The sequence below is a fragment of the Physella acuta genome, unplaced genomic scaffold, assembly GCF_028476545.2.
Source record: "Physella acuta isolate Inbredline_101_S28 unplaced genomic scaffold, ASM2847654v3 ptg000367l, whole genome shotgun sequence".
Classification (NCBI taxonomy): Eukaryota; Metazoa; Mollusca; class Gastropoda; family Physidae; genus Physella; species Physella acuta.
In genome coordinates, this window is record NW_026731886.1 from 666,950 (window position 1) to 682,400 (window position 15,451).

At 41.7% G+C, this 15,451-nt stretch overlaps 1 protein-coding gene across 6 annotated transcripts; it reads left to right on the plus strand.

Annotated features, from left to right (window-relative positions):
- Positions 1–453: 453 nt before the first annotated feature.
- Positions 454–13,264, plus strand: LOC131941639 (cocaine esterase). 6 transcript variants are annotated; one of them, XM_059301013.1, is made up of 8 exons: positions 454–553; positions 2,512–2,813; positions 2,978–3,132; positions 3,297–3,542; positions 4,774–5,475; positions 5,819–5,950; positions 6,354–6,436; positions 12,380–13,264. In XM_059301013.1, exons 2-8 carry the CDS (start codon positions 2,609–2,611, stop codon positions 12,579–12,581), a joined length of 1,725 nt encoding a protein of 574 aa, XP_059156996.1. In that variant the 5' UTR covers positions 454–553; positions 2,512–2,608; the 3' UTR covers positions 12,582–13,264. The 6 variants fall into 6 exon arrangements, with proteins under 6 accessions (XP_059156996.1, XP_059157002.1, XP_059157000.1 ...); XM_059301019.1 differs by having other exon boundaries at positions 2,981–3,132; XM_059301017.1 differs by having other exon boundaries at positions 498–553; positions 2,534–2,813.
- Positions 13,265–15,451: the final 2,187 nt, after the last annotated feature.

Here is a 15,451-nt window from a genome sequence, read left to right on the forward strand (position 1 = left end):
CAGCCAGTTAACCTCTGCCCCTGGGGTTAGGGTTATATATTTATTTACAGTCTTCAGCTCTGTTCCCTGACATTAAATTAGAGATGTCCAAACTACTGCTGACCCCTCCTATACATGCAGTTCTCCCTCTCTGTACAGTATGCAGTGTTTCTTTTAGACATTTTTCTCCTGGGGGGGGGGGGGGGGGCGCTTGAAACAAATCGCCACCCCACCCAAAAAAAATACCTGAAAGAAAGAATGACGTTAGTCAGTCTTCAGTGAGAGGTGTATGACAAATTGTATCAGTCTAACTAAGTTGTCCATAAATTTATAAGAGTCACATATGGACGCTTTCCTACAATATAAGCCTGATAATTGTGATAATGTAGTAAACTCCTGTGTTATTTCTTGACTAGGTCTAGTACAATATCAAGTGGAGTGTCATAGATAAGGATAAAGAAGACTTGGTTAAACATTCACTTCATAAAGGTCAAGTCTCTAGTTCGACCACATAATATATAGGCTTATATATCAGTTGTTTTTTAATGGGGTCTTGGATCGTTATCAGAGTAAGGTAAAGCCACCTGCTTTTTTTTAAAAAAATGTAGGCCCCCTATATTCTAAAATAAAAATTTATTTTATACTTAATCTATTGACTTAAGTTACGAATCGGATCTAGAGTCTCTATATTCATATAAATATATTTAAATATGTCTATATATTTATATATTATTAGGCTACTACTAGTATACAGAGTAGGGCCTATAGAAGAAGTATTGTAATCGTGCATTGATATTTTGTCAGTTTTCGCTGTTTTACAGTTCCCTACTTTATCATTTACGGAACATTGTAATCGTGCAAAAAAAAAAAATATAAACAGATTTTGACAAACTTTGATGGTTTACATTCTGTATGTCTGTAAACATGATTATTTGAGTACCATTTCAGTAATGTGTAAAAATTTCCATATATATAAGTATTAAACCAATTTGTAGATCTGTATCAACTTTTGAGCGATTTCGACAAACCGGGAGTGGTACACACTTTAATCAAAGGCCAGTATGTAGACTGCCTTTTAAGTAAGGTAAACGAAATTTCCTATAGGCCCATAATTATTAAATTGTTTTAACGGTTTCCGGATGTGGTAGTAAAGTCTCCTGACATATTGGCTCCAGACAAATGAATCGTATGACCACTATTGGGTTAAAATTTAAAAGTAACCATTTGACCTACCCCCACTACCATTTTAGCCTCTTTTAAATGCCTGAATGAAATTGTTTTTCCTGAACCAATGTAAATTCACAAACATATCGAGCCCTAAACAGCTAAATTCCACCAGTTCTAACATTTTGATAATGTTTAATTTACAATAGTAAAGATCTGTTGCTTAAAAGCGAGCACAGAAGTGTAAATGTATGATGTTTATTCTTATCCACACAATTGGAGATAGGCTCAACGATTCTGTCGTTGAGATGATCCGCTTGGGGTGCGTTGTATTACTTAAGAGTGGTGGATAAGGTAACTCTAAAGAATATTGATGAAGGGGTCCCACTGGCAGGTGTCATATTCATTGAGACCGTTTTGCCGGTTGACTTTGTACAGAAACCGTATTGTCAGTGGTCCTTTAGTCGGGAGCCAAATTGACAGGAGCCTATTCGTCGGGAGTCGTAACGACGAAAGTCTATTTGTCGGGGTCCATATGTCGCTGGCCCTTTTGACGGGGCTCTTATGTCGGGGCCGATTTGTTGGGGTCGTTTGACGCCATGCCACCAACTGTTTTTAAATAATAATATACGAGAACGTTTAGGGGAGATGACTCCCGCTTTATTCATATCTGAAACTGAAAGTCGTATATTTTAAGAGTAGCATCCCTTAGCACCGTCAATAGTAGGTATGGTTGTGTATGTAAACATCAGTAAACACTTAACACCACTACAATTGTTTTTTTTTTTTCATTTATTGTAAAAACAAAATATTTATTTTTTTAAATTAGCATCTAGATCTAGCTGCTATTTTTTATTATCTCTTATATAATTAATATATTCTATATTCTTTTATATTTTATACTGATCTTCATTTAAAATTTTTTTTAGCAAGCACTTAAAAGTAAAACTAAAATAAACCAAGTGAAGTTATAAGTTACAGATAGATATCTAGTATATAGAAGTCTAGATCTAGGCCTACTAGTACTAGGCTAACTAATAGTAATTAGTAATTAGTCTAGTACTTGCACTAGGGGCACATTTGCTGTATTCTTATAAATTTAATAAATGCAAATTGCCCCTAACACAAATTACAAGCAGTAAGCCTAGTACTAGTAGTAGAATCTAGATCTAGTACTAGATCTAGTACTAGTACTTTTATTGCTTGCTAAAATTTTAAAATGAAGAAAATTAGATTCTAGTTTAAAAGAATATATTATTTGACTTATTATTGAAGCTCATAATAATATTTGATTAGCTTTGAGCAACATATTCAGTAATTTACTGTTTATATAATATATTACTTGTGTTATCCTTTAACTATTTGAAGCTACATCTTGAGCAATTTGCAGTTTCTTATTAATCATTGAAGCTGAATCTTGAGTGAGCAAACGTCTGACAGACGCTAAATATCTTAAGAAGACAGAATGATTCTCCAGTGGATTCTGGTTCTCACAACTGCCGTGCTTGTCCATTCTGGACAGATAGTTCATGCTCCTTCTGGAACTTTTCAAGGAACTTTCTGGAAGACCAAGCATGATATCACCCATAATGCCTTTCTAGGTATACCTTATGCCAAGCCACCTGTTGGGGAGCGTAGATTCAAACCACCTGAGATGATACCACCTTTAGGTAAGAACAAACCACCTTAAGATCTAGGTAAGAAATTGAATCCAAACCCCATAATATTGGCTAACATCATTGTTTGGTGTACATAAAACAAGTTTAAAATGGTATTTTAAAATGTCTGACTTGACAGAAATGTTATTTTAAAATGTCTGATTTGACACCCCCAGAAGGTGTGTATGATGCGACAGAATTTAAAGCCTTCTGCATCCAGATAAACCTTCTACCCCCAATGCATGGGCTGGGCCCAGGGGAGGAGGACTGTCTGTATCTCAACATTTTCTCACCAGAGTCAGCAGACGCAGCTGCTGGAGATTTAAAATCAGTACTGACATTTTCCCACAACTTTTGAATCTCACTTATCATTTAGATGTGTTTAGTTTTGTGTAGCTACTAAAGTTTGTCGCTGAAGTTAGTTGAGGATTGCCTGTTGTAATTGTTAAATTTGAAAGTTGAAGTGTTTATTATAATTGTAAAATTTGTTTACAGGTGTTTGTGTTCTTCCATGGAGGTGGAAATTTCAATGGTCAAGCCAACATTTACAACCCTGGTCAGCTGGTGACAACCCAAGACATCATTGTGGTGACTGTCGGCTACCGGCTGGGCTACCTCGGCTTCTTGAGTACCCTGAGCCCTGGGTGTGAGGGGAACTTTGGCCTCAAGGATCAGATCCTCTCAGTGGCCTGGGTCAAGGAGAATATTCAGGCGTTTGGTGGGGACCCTGGTAGCATTACAGTAAGTTTTGGGGGGGGGGGACCCTGGTAGCATTACAGTAAGTTATGGTTGGGGGGGGGGGCGTTTGGTGGGGACCCTGGTAGCATTACAGTAAGTTTTGGGGGGGGGACCCTGGTAGCATTACACTAATTACAGTAAGTTTGGGTGGGTGGGGACCCTGGTAGCATTACAGTAAGTTGGGGGGAGATTTGGTGGGGACCCTGGTAGCATTACTGTAAGTTTTGGTTGGGTGGGGACCCTGGTAGCATTACAGTAAGTTGGGGGGAGATTTGGTGGGGACCCTGGTAGCATTACTGTAAGTTTTGGTTGGGTGGGGACCCTGGTAGCATTACAGTAAGTTGGGGGGAGATTTGGTGGGGACCCTGGTAGCATTACAGTAAGTTATGGTTGGGTGGGGACCCTGGTAGCATTACAGTAAGTTGGGGGGAGATTTGGTGGGGACCCTGGTAGCATTACTGTAAGTTTTGGTTGGGTGGGGACCCTGGTAGCATTACACTAATTACTGTAAGTTTTGGTTGGGTGGGGACCCTGGTAGCATTACACTAATTACAGTAAGTTTGGGTGGGTGGGGACCCTGGTAGCATTACACTAATTACTGTAAGTTTTGGTTGGGTGGGGACCCTGGTAGCATTACACTAATTACAGTAAGTTTTGGTTGGGTGGGGACCCTGGTAGCATTACACTAATTACAGTAAGTTTGGGTGGGTGGGGACCCTGGTAGCATTACACTAATTACAGTAAGTTTTGGTTGGGTGGGGACCCTGGTAGCATTACACTAATTACAGTAAGTTTGGGTGGGTGGGGACCCTGGTAGCATTACAGAAAGTTTGGGTGGGTGGGGGGATTCGGTGGGGACCCTGGTAGCATTACAGTAAGTTTGGGTGGGTTGGGGGATTCGGTGGGGACCCTGGTAGCATTACACTAATTACAGTAAGTTTGGGTGGGTGGGGACCCTGGTAGCATTACAGTAAGTTTGGGTGGGTGGGGGGATTCGGTGGGGACCCTGGTAGCATTACAGTAAGTTTGGGTGGGTGGGGGGATTCGGTGGGGACCCTGGTAGCATTACAGTAAGTTTTGGTTGGGTGGGGACCCTGGTAGCATTACAGTAAGTTTGGGTGGGGGGGGGGGGGGGGTGGCATTTGGTGGGGACCCTGGAAGTGTCACAGTAAGTTTAACTGGGAGGGGGTATAATGTTGCGCGCTTGGAAAAAAATTTCCTCTCATAACTTCAGATTGGTGGAGAATCAGCAGGCGCCATTGATGTGTCATTCCTTACAATAGCTTCAGGGACCAGAAATTTGTTTGCCAGGGCATTTTCTATGAGTGGATTAACAGGGGTTCAGCACCCATTTATAGTTCGTAATGCCAAGTCTACCGCCATTAAGGTAGGGAGACAAGCTGAGTGTCTTAAGGAAGGTCAGCCTGACCCAACTAGTGATGAGGATTTTGACAGGCTGGTGCAGTGTCTGCGTGAGGTGCCTGCCACAGTGTTTGGGATTGAGTATACTCCGGCTGTTCCAGAATTAGGGCCAGTAGAGTATGGAGACTTGTTCCCCAAGAAAATTGAAGATCTTTTCAATGATGAAAGCTACTTACACTCTTTAAACTTTTTTGAAAGAGATTACTTAATTGGTTTTGACTATAACGAGGGAGATATATTCACAGTGATGAACAATGAGGTGGAGAAATCTCTCCCTGAGGATGTAAGAAAAAATCTACCGCCCAACGGAATGTTCCGTGGCACAGTGACCCATTTTCTGAGTTCAAAGTTTGGGCCAGTTAGTGAAACGGTGGTCAGTAATGTCATAGACTACTACAGCAGCAGCTACGAGGTCAGTCCACTGGCAGACTTTGCAGCAGACGCCATCTTTCACATCCCAACGTTTGAGTGGGCCTCAGCCGCCACTCGTGGACTAGCTATGGAAGACAGTAAGGCAAGTCTTTGTTGTTTTATGAGGTGTTGTTTTATCAGTTTCTTCCAGGCATCGAGATGAATTTTATATAGTAAACATACACTTTTACTAGTGTCCTGTGTCTGTCCCCCGAAAAATTTTGACCCCCCCGGAAAATTTCAAGTGCCTCCCTGGAGAAAAACAGCTGGAAAAAACACTGTGTTTTATGAGATGTTGTGTTATGTGTTGTGTTCTGATGTGTTGTACTGTGATTTGATCTCATGTGTTGTCACTATGTTTTGTCTGATCCACCAAGTGTTTATCTTGGCTGTAAGGGTTTGGTCTGAGGTGTCATCAAATGTCTGTCATCAAATGTCATCTGCAGGTTCACATGTTTAGGTTTGTTCACTGGCCCAAGTTCATGGCCGGCCCATACAAGGGGATGATTCATGGCACTGACCTGCTCTATTTGTTTGACCTTGACCCAGATTTTTTGAAAAAGATTATTGACTTGCATGTGAGTTTTTAATTATTGTAGAGGAAGTTTTTAATTCATTCAAATAATATATGAATTTTTTTTCAAATTTAGTGTTCAATTAAAAAAACTATTTCACGTGTTAGTGTTGCTGTGTTCTGTTATAAGAAACTGTTTCACAAGGTGTTGCTGTGTTTTGTTATGAAAAACTGTTTCACATGGTGTTGCTGTGTTTTGTTATGAAAAACTGTTTCACATGTTGGTGTTGCTGTGTTTTGTTATGAAAAACTGTTTCACATGTTGGTGTTGCTATGTTCTGTTATGAAAAACTGTTTCACATGTTGGTGTTGCTGTGTTCTGTTATGAAAAACTGTTTCACATGTTGGTGTTGCTGTGTTCTGTTATGAAAAACTGTTTCACATGTTGGTGTTGCTGTGTTCTGCAGATCAATGGCAGTCTGTGGGGGGAAGAGGATGACTACTTGAAGGAAAAGTACATCTCTATGGTCGCAGACTTCATCAAAACAGGGTAACATCAGCGTGTCTAAATCTAAAGGAGGTTGATGTTGGGGGCCAGTTTTTTATGTCGGGGGCAAGTGTTTGATGCTGTGGCCAGTGTTTGATGTTGTGGCCAGTGTTTGATGTTGTGGCCAGTGTTTGATGCTGTAGCCAGTGTTGTTATGGCCAATGTTTGATGCTGTGGCCAGTGTTTGATGTTGTGGCCTGTGTTTGATGTTGTGGCCAGTGTTTGATGTTGTGGCCTGTGTTTGATGTTGTGGCCAGTGTTTGATGCTGTGGCCAGTGTTTGATGTTGTGGCCTGTGTTTGATGTTGTGGCCAGTGTTTGATGCTGTGGCCAGTGTTTGATGCTGTGGCCAGTGTTTGATGTTGTGGCCTGTGTTTGATGTTGTGGCCAGTGTTTGATGTTGTGGCCAGTGTTTGATGCTGTGGCCAGTGTTTGATGCTGTGGCCAGTGTTTGATGCTGTGGCCAGTGTTTGATGTTGTGGCCAGTGTTTGATGTTGTGGCCAGTGTTTGATGATGTGGCCTGTGTTTGATGCTGTGGCCAGTGTTTGATGTTGTGGCCAGTGTTTGATGTTGTGGCCAGTGTTTGATGTTGTGGCCAGTGTTTGATGTTGTGGCCTGTGTTTGATGCTATGGCCAGTGTTGTTATGGCCAGTGTTTGATGTTGTGGGTGGCCTGTGTTTGCTGTTGTGGCCAGTGTTTGCTGTTGTGGCCAGTGTTTGATGCTGTGGCCAGTGTTTGATGCTGTGGCCAGTGTTGTTATGGCCAGTGTTTGATGTTGTGGGTGGCCTGTGTTTGCTGTTGTGGCCAGTGTTTGATGCTGTGGCCAGTGTTGTTATGGCCAGTGTTTGATGTTGTGGGTGGCCTGTGTTTGCTGTTGTGGCCAGTGTTTGATGCTGTGGCCAGTGTTGTTATGGCCAGTGTTTGATGTTGTGGCCTGTGTTTGATGTTGTGGCCAGTGTTTGATGTTGTGGCCAGTGTTTGATGTTGTGGCCAGTGTTTGATGTTGTGGCCAGTGTTTGATGTTGTGGCCAGTGTTTGATGCTGTAGCCAGTGTTGTTATGGCCAATGTTTGATGCTGTGGCCTGTGTTTGATGTTGTGGCCAGTGTTTGATGTTGTGGCCAGTGTTTGATGTTGTGGCCAGTGTTTGATGCTGTGGCCTGTGTTTGATGTTGTGGCCTGTGTTTGATGTTGTGGCCAGTGTTTGATGCTGTGGCCAGTGTTTGATGTTGTGGCCTGTGTTTGATGCTGTGGCCAATGTTTGATGCTGTGGCCAGTGTTTGATGCTGTGGCCTGTGTTTGATGTTGTGGCCTGTGTTTGATGTTGTGGCCAGTGTTTGATGCTGTGGCCAGTGTTTGATGTTGTGGCCTGTGTTTGATGCTGTGGCCAATGTTTGATGTTGTGGCCAGTGTTTGATGTTGTGGCCAGTGTTTGATGTTGTGGCCTGTGTTTGATGTTGTGGCCAGTGTTTGATGCTGTGGCCAGTGTTGTTATGGCCAATGTTTGATGCTGTGGCCTGTGTTTGATGTTGTGGCCAGTGTTTGATGTTGTGGCCAGTGTTTGATGTTGTGGCCAGTGTTTGATGCTGTGGCCAGTGTTTGATGTTGTGGCCAGTGTTTGATGCTGTAGCCAGTGTTGTTATGGCCAATGTTTGATGCTGTGGCCAGTGTTGTGTTGTTTGATGTTGTGGCCTGTGTTTGATGTTGTGGCCTGTGTTTGATGTTGTGGCCAGTGTTTGATGCTGTGGCCAGTGTTGTGGCCAATGTTTGATGCTGTGGCCAGTGTTTGATGTTGTGGCCTGTGTTTGATGTTGTGGCCAGTGTTTGATGTTGTAGCCAGTGTTTGATGTTGTGGCAAGTGTTTGATGTTGTGGCCAGTGTTTGATGTTGTGGCCAGTGTTGTGTTGTTTGATGTTGTGGCCAGTGTTTGATGCTGTGGCCAGTGTTTGATGTTGTGGCCAGTGTTGTTATGGCCAGTGTTTGATGTTGTGGCCAGTGTTTGATGCTGTGGCCAGTGTTTGATGTTGTGGCCAGTGTTGTTATGGCCAGTGTTGTTACGGCCAGTGTTTGATGTTGTGGCCAGTGTTTGATGTTGTGGCCAGTGTTTGATGTTGTGGCCAGTGTTTGATGCTGTAGCCAGTGTTGTTATGGCCAGTGTTTGATGTTGTGGCCAGTTTGATGTTGTGGCCAGTGTTTGATGTTGTGGCCAGTGTTTGATGCTGTGGCGAGTGTTTGATGGCCAGTGTTTGATGTTGTGGCCTGTGTTTGATGCTGTGGCCAGTGTTTGATGTTGTGGCCAGTGTTTGATGATGTGGCCTGTGTTTGATGTTGTGGCCAGTGTTTGATGTTGTGGCCAGTGTTTGATGCTGTGGCCTGTGTTTGATGCTGTGGCCAGTGTTTGATGCTGTGGCCTGTGTTTGATGCTGTGGCCAGTGCTTGATGATGTGGCCTGTGTTTGATGCTGTGGCCAGTGTTTGATGTTGTGGCCAGTGTTTGATGCTGTGGCCAGTGTTTGATGCTGTGGCCAGTGTTTGATGCTGTGGCCAGTGTTTGATGTTGTGGCCAGTGTTTGATGATGTGGCCTGTGTTTGATGCTGTGGCCAGTGTTTGATGTTGTGGCCAGTGTTTGATGTTGTGGCCTGTGTTTGATGTTGTGGCCAGTGTTTGATGCTGTGGCCAGTGTTGTTATGGCCAGTGTTTGATGTTGTGGGTGGCCAGTGTTTGCTGTTGTGGCCAGTGTTTGATGCTGTGGCCAGTGTTGTTATGGCCAGTGTTTGATGTTGTGGGTGGCCAGTGTTTGCTGTTGTGGCCAGTGTTTGATGCTGTGGCCAGTGTTGTTATGGCCAGTGTTTGATGTTGTGGCCAGTGTTTGATGTTGTGGCCTGTGTTTGATGTTGTGGCCAGTGTTTGATGTTGTGGCCAGTGTTTGATGTTGTGGCCAGTGTTTGATGTTGTGGCCAGTGTTTGATGCTATGGCCAGTGTTTGATGCTGTGGCCAGTGTTTGATGTTGTGGCCTGTGTTTGATGTTGTGGCCAGTGTTTGATGTTGTGGCCAGTGTTGTTATGGCCAGTGTTTGATGTTGTGGCCAGTGTTTGATGTTGTGGCCAGTGTTGTTATGGCCAGTGTTTGATGTTGTGGCCAGTGTTTGATATTGTGGCCAGTGTTGTTATGGCCAGTGTTTGATGTTGTGGCCAGTGTTTGATGATGTGGCCTGTGTTTGATGTTGTGGCCAGTGTTGTTATGGCCAGTGTTTGATGTTGTGGCCAGTGTTTGATATTGTGGCCAGTGTTGTTATGGCCAGTGTTTGATGTTGTGGCCAGTGTTTGATGATGTGGCCTGTGTTTGGTGTTGTGGCCAGTGTTTGATGTTGTGGCCTGTGTTTGATGTTGTGGCCAGTGTTTGATGTTGTGGCCAGTGTTTGATGTTGTGGCCAGTGTTTGATGTTGTGGCCTGTGTTTGATGTTGTGGCCTGTGTTTGATGTTGTGGCCAGTGTTTGATGCTATGGCCAGTGTTTGATGCTGTGGCCAGTGTTTGATGTTGTGGCCTGTGTTTGATGTTGTGGCCAGTGTTTGATGCTGTGGCCTGTGTTTGATGTTGTGGCCTGTGTTTGATGTTGTGGCCAGTGTTTGATGCTGTGGCCAGTGTTGTTATGGCCAGTGTTTGATGTTGTGGGTGGCCTGTGTTTGCTGTTGTGGCCAGTGTTTGATGCTGTGGCCAGTGTTGTTATGGCCAGTGTTTGATGTTGTGGCCTGTGTTTGATGTTGTGGCCAGTGTTTGATGTTGTGGCCAGTGTTTGATGTTGTGGCCAGTGTTTGATGCTGTGGCCAGTGTTTGATGTTGTGGCCAGTGTTTGATGCTGTGGCCAATGTTTGATGCTGTGGCCAGTGTTTGATGATGTGGCCTGTGTTTGATGCTATGGCCAGTGTTGTTATGGCCAGTGTTTGATGTTGTGGCCTGTGTTTGATGTTGTGGCCAGTGTTTGATGTTGTGGCCAGTGTTTGATGTTGTGGCCAGTGTTTGATGCTGTGGCCAGTGTTTGATGTTGTGGCCAGTGTTTGATGCTGTGGCCAATGTTTGATGCTGTGGCCTGTGTTTGATGTTGTGGCCAGTGTTTGATGCTGTGGCCAGTGTTTGATGCTGTGGCCAGTGTTTGATGTTGTGGCCAGTGTTTGATGCTGTGGCCAATGTTTGATGCTGTGGCCTGTGTTTGATGTTGTGGCCAGTGTTTGATGTTGTGGCCAGTGTTTGATGCTGTGGCCAGTGTTTGATGCTGTGGCCAGTGTTTGATGTTGTGGCCAGTGTTTGATGCTGTGGCCTGTGTTTGATGTTGTGGCCAGTGTTTGATGTTGTGGCCAGTGTTGTTATGGCCAGTGTTTGATGTTGTGGCCAGTGTTTGATGTTGTGGCCAGTGTTGTTATGGCCAGTGTTTGATGTTGTGGCCAGTGTTTGATGTTGTGGCCAGTGTTTGATATTGTGGCCAGTGTTGTTATGGCCAGTGTTTGATGTTGTGGCCAGTGTTTGATGATGTGGCCTGTGTTTGATGTTGTGGCCAGTGTTTGATGTTGTGGCCAGTGTTTGATGCTGTGGCCTGTGTTTGATGTTGTGGCCTGTGTTTGATGCTGTGGCCTGTGTTTGATGTTGTGGCCAGTGTTTGATGTTGTGGCCAGTGTTGTTATGGCCAGTGTTTGATGTTGTGGCCAGTGTTTGATGTTGTGGCCAGTGTTGTTATGGCCAGTGTTTGATGTTGTGGCCAGTGTTTGATGTTGTGGCCAGTGTTTGATGTTGTGGCCAGTGTTTGATGTTGTGGCCAGTGTTTGATGCTGTGGCCAGTGTTTGATGCTGTGGCCAGTGTTTGATGTTGTGGCCAGTGTTTGATGTTGTGGCCAGTGTTTGATGTTGTGGCCAGTGTTTGATGTTGTGGCCAGTGTTGTTATGGCCAGTGTTTGATGTTGTGGCCAGTGTTTGATGCTGTGGCCAGTGTTGTGGCCAGTGTTTGTTGTTATGGCCTGTGTTTGATGTTGTGGCCTGTGTTTGATGTTGTGGCCAGTGTTTGATGTTGTGGCCAGTGTTGTTATGGCCAGTGTTTGATGTTGTGGCCAGTGTTTGATGTTGTGGCCAGTGTTTGATATTGTGGCCAGTGTTGTTATGGCCAGTGTTTGATGTTGTGGCCAGTGTTTGATGATGTGGCCTGTGTTTGATGTTGTGGCCAGTGTTTGATGTTGTGGCCAGTGTTTGATGCTGTGGCCTGTGTTTGATGTTGTGGCCTGTGTTTGATGCTGTGGCCTGTGTTTGATGTTGTGGCCAGTGTTTGATGTTGTGGCCAGTGTTGTTATGGCCAGTGTTTGATGTTGTGGCCAGTGTTTGATGTTGTGGCCAGTGTTGTTATGGCCAGTGTTTGATGTTGTGGCCAGTGTTTGATGTTGTGGCCAGTGTTTGATGTTGTGGCCAGTGTTTGATGTTGTGGCCAGTGTTTGATGCTGTGGCCAGTGTTTGATGCTGTGGCCAGTGTTTGATGTTGTGGCCAGTGTTTGATGTTGTGGCCAGTGTTTGATGTTGTGGCCAGTGTTTGATGTTGTGGCCAGTGTTGTTATGGCCAGTGTTTGATGTTGTGGCCAGTGTTTGATGCTGTGGCCAGTGTTGTGGCCAGTGTTTGTTGTTATGGCCTGTGTTTGATGTTGTGGCCTGTGTTTGATGTTGTGGCCTGTGTTTGATGTTGTGGCCAGTGTTTGATGCTGTGGCCAGTGTTGTTATGGCCAGTGTTTGATGTTGTGGCCAGTGTTTGATGCTGTGGCCAGTGTTGTGTTGTTTGATGTTGTGGCCAGTGTTTGATGTTGTGGCCATTGTTTGATGCTCTGGCCAGTGTTGTTGTGGCCAGTGTTGTTATGGCCAGTGTTGTGTTGTACAAGAAGACCAGCATTTGATACCAATATATTTTTCTACTTGCAGCAACCCTGGACTGTCAGTTGACCCCGAGCTGCCCACACCGTGGCTGCCATTTGACCAGCAGGAGGGTCACTACCTGCAGTTTGGCATCACACCTGAGCTCAAGACTCAGTTCAAACCTGAACGCCTTTTCTTCTGGGCCACCCAAATTCCTGAGTGGATAGAGGAGTATCCAGTGGATCAGACGACTCACACGGAGCTTTGAGGAGTTGTATGACATTTTGTGTCACAGACTTTGTCTGACATTTTGTGTCACAGACTTTGACATTTTGTGTCACAGACTTTGACATTTTCTGTCACAGACTTTGACATTTTGTGTCACAAACTTCGTCTGACATTTTGTGTCACAGACTTTGACATTTTGTGTCACAGACTTTGACATTTTGTATTGCAGTGTTTAAGTCTGACATTATATATCAAGTACTTTTCTGTGTGTTTATGATTGCTGTGTAAAAAAAATGTTCAAAAGGAATGTTGTATGAAAGATTATGCTGGAAAATGAATTTTGCATGTTTAACTATGCAGGAAAATGAATGTTTGAAAAACTAATAAGGAAAATGAATGTTGCATGTTAAATTATGCAGGAAAATGTGATTTCTAGTTGTATAAAGTGCAAGACATGTGCTGTAAAAAATGTTTTCATTTTAACAATCATTGCTACATAAAGACGATAATTTTTTTATTGTATTTGTCAGTTGCCTAGTTACTTCCTTATTTATCTGTAACGGTTAGCCAACCAAACCACTGGTTGTGAGAAATGTTGAAAATAATGAAATGCTTTCATTCAGTTTAAACTTACACATGCTTGCGGTAATGTTACGGAAACACATTTTGTTTCAGTTGTTTTAAAATTTTAAATGCTCACAATAAAAAATTTAAACCATTGCATTAATTCTTTTATAAATTGTATTTAACTTGTTAAACATAACATTTAATTTACGGGGTCAGTTTTAGATTTTAAAATAATTTTTAAACATATCATCCAAGCACTAAGATTTTCAACCAGATGATTATTGAGCTCATTGTCTTAATACGTGTCGGGATGAAACAAAGTAAACCACGAAGATTTTCGTATCAACAGACAGACATGGGTGTCCTTTAAAACTATGTTTACATGACCTTTTACTAGTTCTTTACATTCTTAAAATACTCTTCCCCTTAGCTTTTATTTACAACTAGCTTCAAAGCCTTTTGGAATACAAGAAAAAAAGAAGTTTTGTTAGATATTCAGTTTTTTTCTAGGTCAATTATTTTAGATGTTCATTTTTTTCTAGGTCAGTTATTTTAGATATTCAGTTTTTTTCTAGGTCAATTATTTTAGATATTCATTTTTGTCTAGGTCAATTATTTTAGATATTCATTTTTGTCTAGGTCAATTATTTTAGATATTCATTTTTGTCTAGGTCAATTATTTTAGATATTCATTTTTGTCTAGGTCAATTATTTTAGATATTCATTTTTGTCTAGGTCAGTTATTTTAGATATTCATTTTTGTCTAGGTCAGTTATTTTAGATATTCATTTTTGTCTAGGTCCATTATTTTAGATATTCATTTTTGTCTAGGTCAATTATTTTAGATATTCATTTTTGTCTAGGTCAATTATTTTAGATATTCATTTTTGTCTAGGTCAGTTATTTTAGATATTCATTTTTGTCTAGGTCAGTTATTTTAGATATTCATTTTTGTCTAGGTCCATTATTTTAGATATTCATTTTTGTCTAGGTCAATTATTTTAGATATTCATTTTTGTCTAGGTCAATTATTTTAGATATTCATTTTTGTCTAGGTCAATTATTTTAGATATTCATTTTTGTCTAGGTCAGTTATTTTAGATATCCATTTTTGTCTAGGTCAGTTATTTTAGATATTCATTTTTGTCTAGGTCAATTATTTTAGATATTCAGTTTTGTCTAGGTCAGTTATTTTAGATATTCATTTTTGTCTAGGTCAGTTATTTTAGATATTCAGTTTTGTCTAGGTCAGTTATTTTAGATATTCAGTTTTTTCTAGGTCAATTATTTTAGATATTGTTTTTTCTAGGTCAGTTATTTTAAGGACAATTTGGAATGGATGGGGAGAAGATCTTATAAAAATAAATTATTTAATTACTTATTATTTACTACAAAGAAACAAACTAATTAAAATTTATAATCCATACCCAGCTGTGATGGGTACCTGACTTGCGTTGGGGAAAGTAAAGGCAGCTGGGCATACCTGACCACACTATTTTTCATATGCCGAGTTCAAAGAAATACATTAACTCTACTTCACCTACACCATGGACTGTAATGTTCAAAAGGGTACCTTACCAACAGAGGCACACATAGTTTGGCAATAATAATTAATTAATTATACCAAAAGTCGAGTTTTACGGTACTATCGAACGATTATCTACTGTTTATTACGCACAACTGCATTTGTCAACCACTAATCTCCTATTATGATCTATTGAAACTGTTTTGAAAAGTCCATTGAACATTTACCAGGAACCTTACATGAACATTTACCATGAACCTTACATGAACATTTACCATGAACCTTACATGAACATTTACCATGAACCTTACATGAACATTTACCATGAACCTTACATGAACATTTACCGTGAACCTTACATGGCGAGTTCATGTTTTCAACCTGGACAGGACCACCTAGTGCCACTATTGAGACTATTGCCACACTACTACTAACACAAGCACAAAAAGTTGAGTGCCTGACGACAGACAGTTGAAATAAAAATTAGCATTGAAAATTTAAACCTTCTCTTTCTTAATGATAATTAATATCCTTTTTGTTTCCATAAAAAATGTTATCCTAATAGATCTAGTTTCTTTTAAAATCAATGATTGTGACGGTGGCCATTTATAGATCTAGCCATAGCCACAAATTACAAAAAGTAAACAACACAAATACTGGTCAAATACTGAAATAGATCTAGTCTAGATTCTAGATCTAGATCTAGATTCTAGATCTAGATCTACGTGCTTGTTTGCTTACAAAATGAAAATGTAAAGAGCGTTACATACGCCCAAAACAGCAACAGCGCGTGATTCTAAAATTTAACCTACACTCCA

What these genes read in the sequence shown, in the direction of transcription:
- LOC131941639 (XM_059301013.1), top strand. Translation starts at nt 2,609, where the DNA reads ATGATTCTCCAGTGGATTCTGGTTCTCACAACTGCCGTGCTTGTCCAT. An exon ending in TGAGATGATACCACCTTTAG is followed by an intron (nt 2,814 to 2,977) that starts GTAAGAACAAAC and finishes TGACACCCCCAG; the next exon opens with AAGGTGTGTATGATGCGACA. An exon ending in GGGACCCTGGTAGCATTACA is followed by an intron (nt 3,543 to 4,773) that starts GTAAGTTTTGGG and finishes TCATAACTTCAG; the next exon opens with ATTGGTGGAGAATCAGCAGG.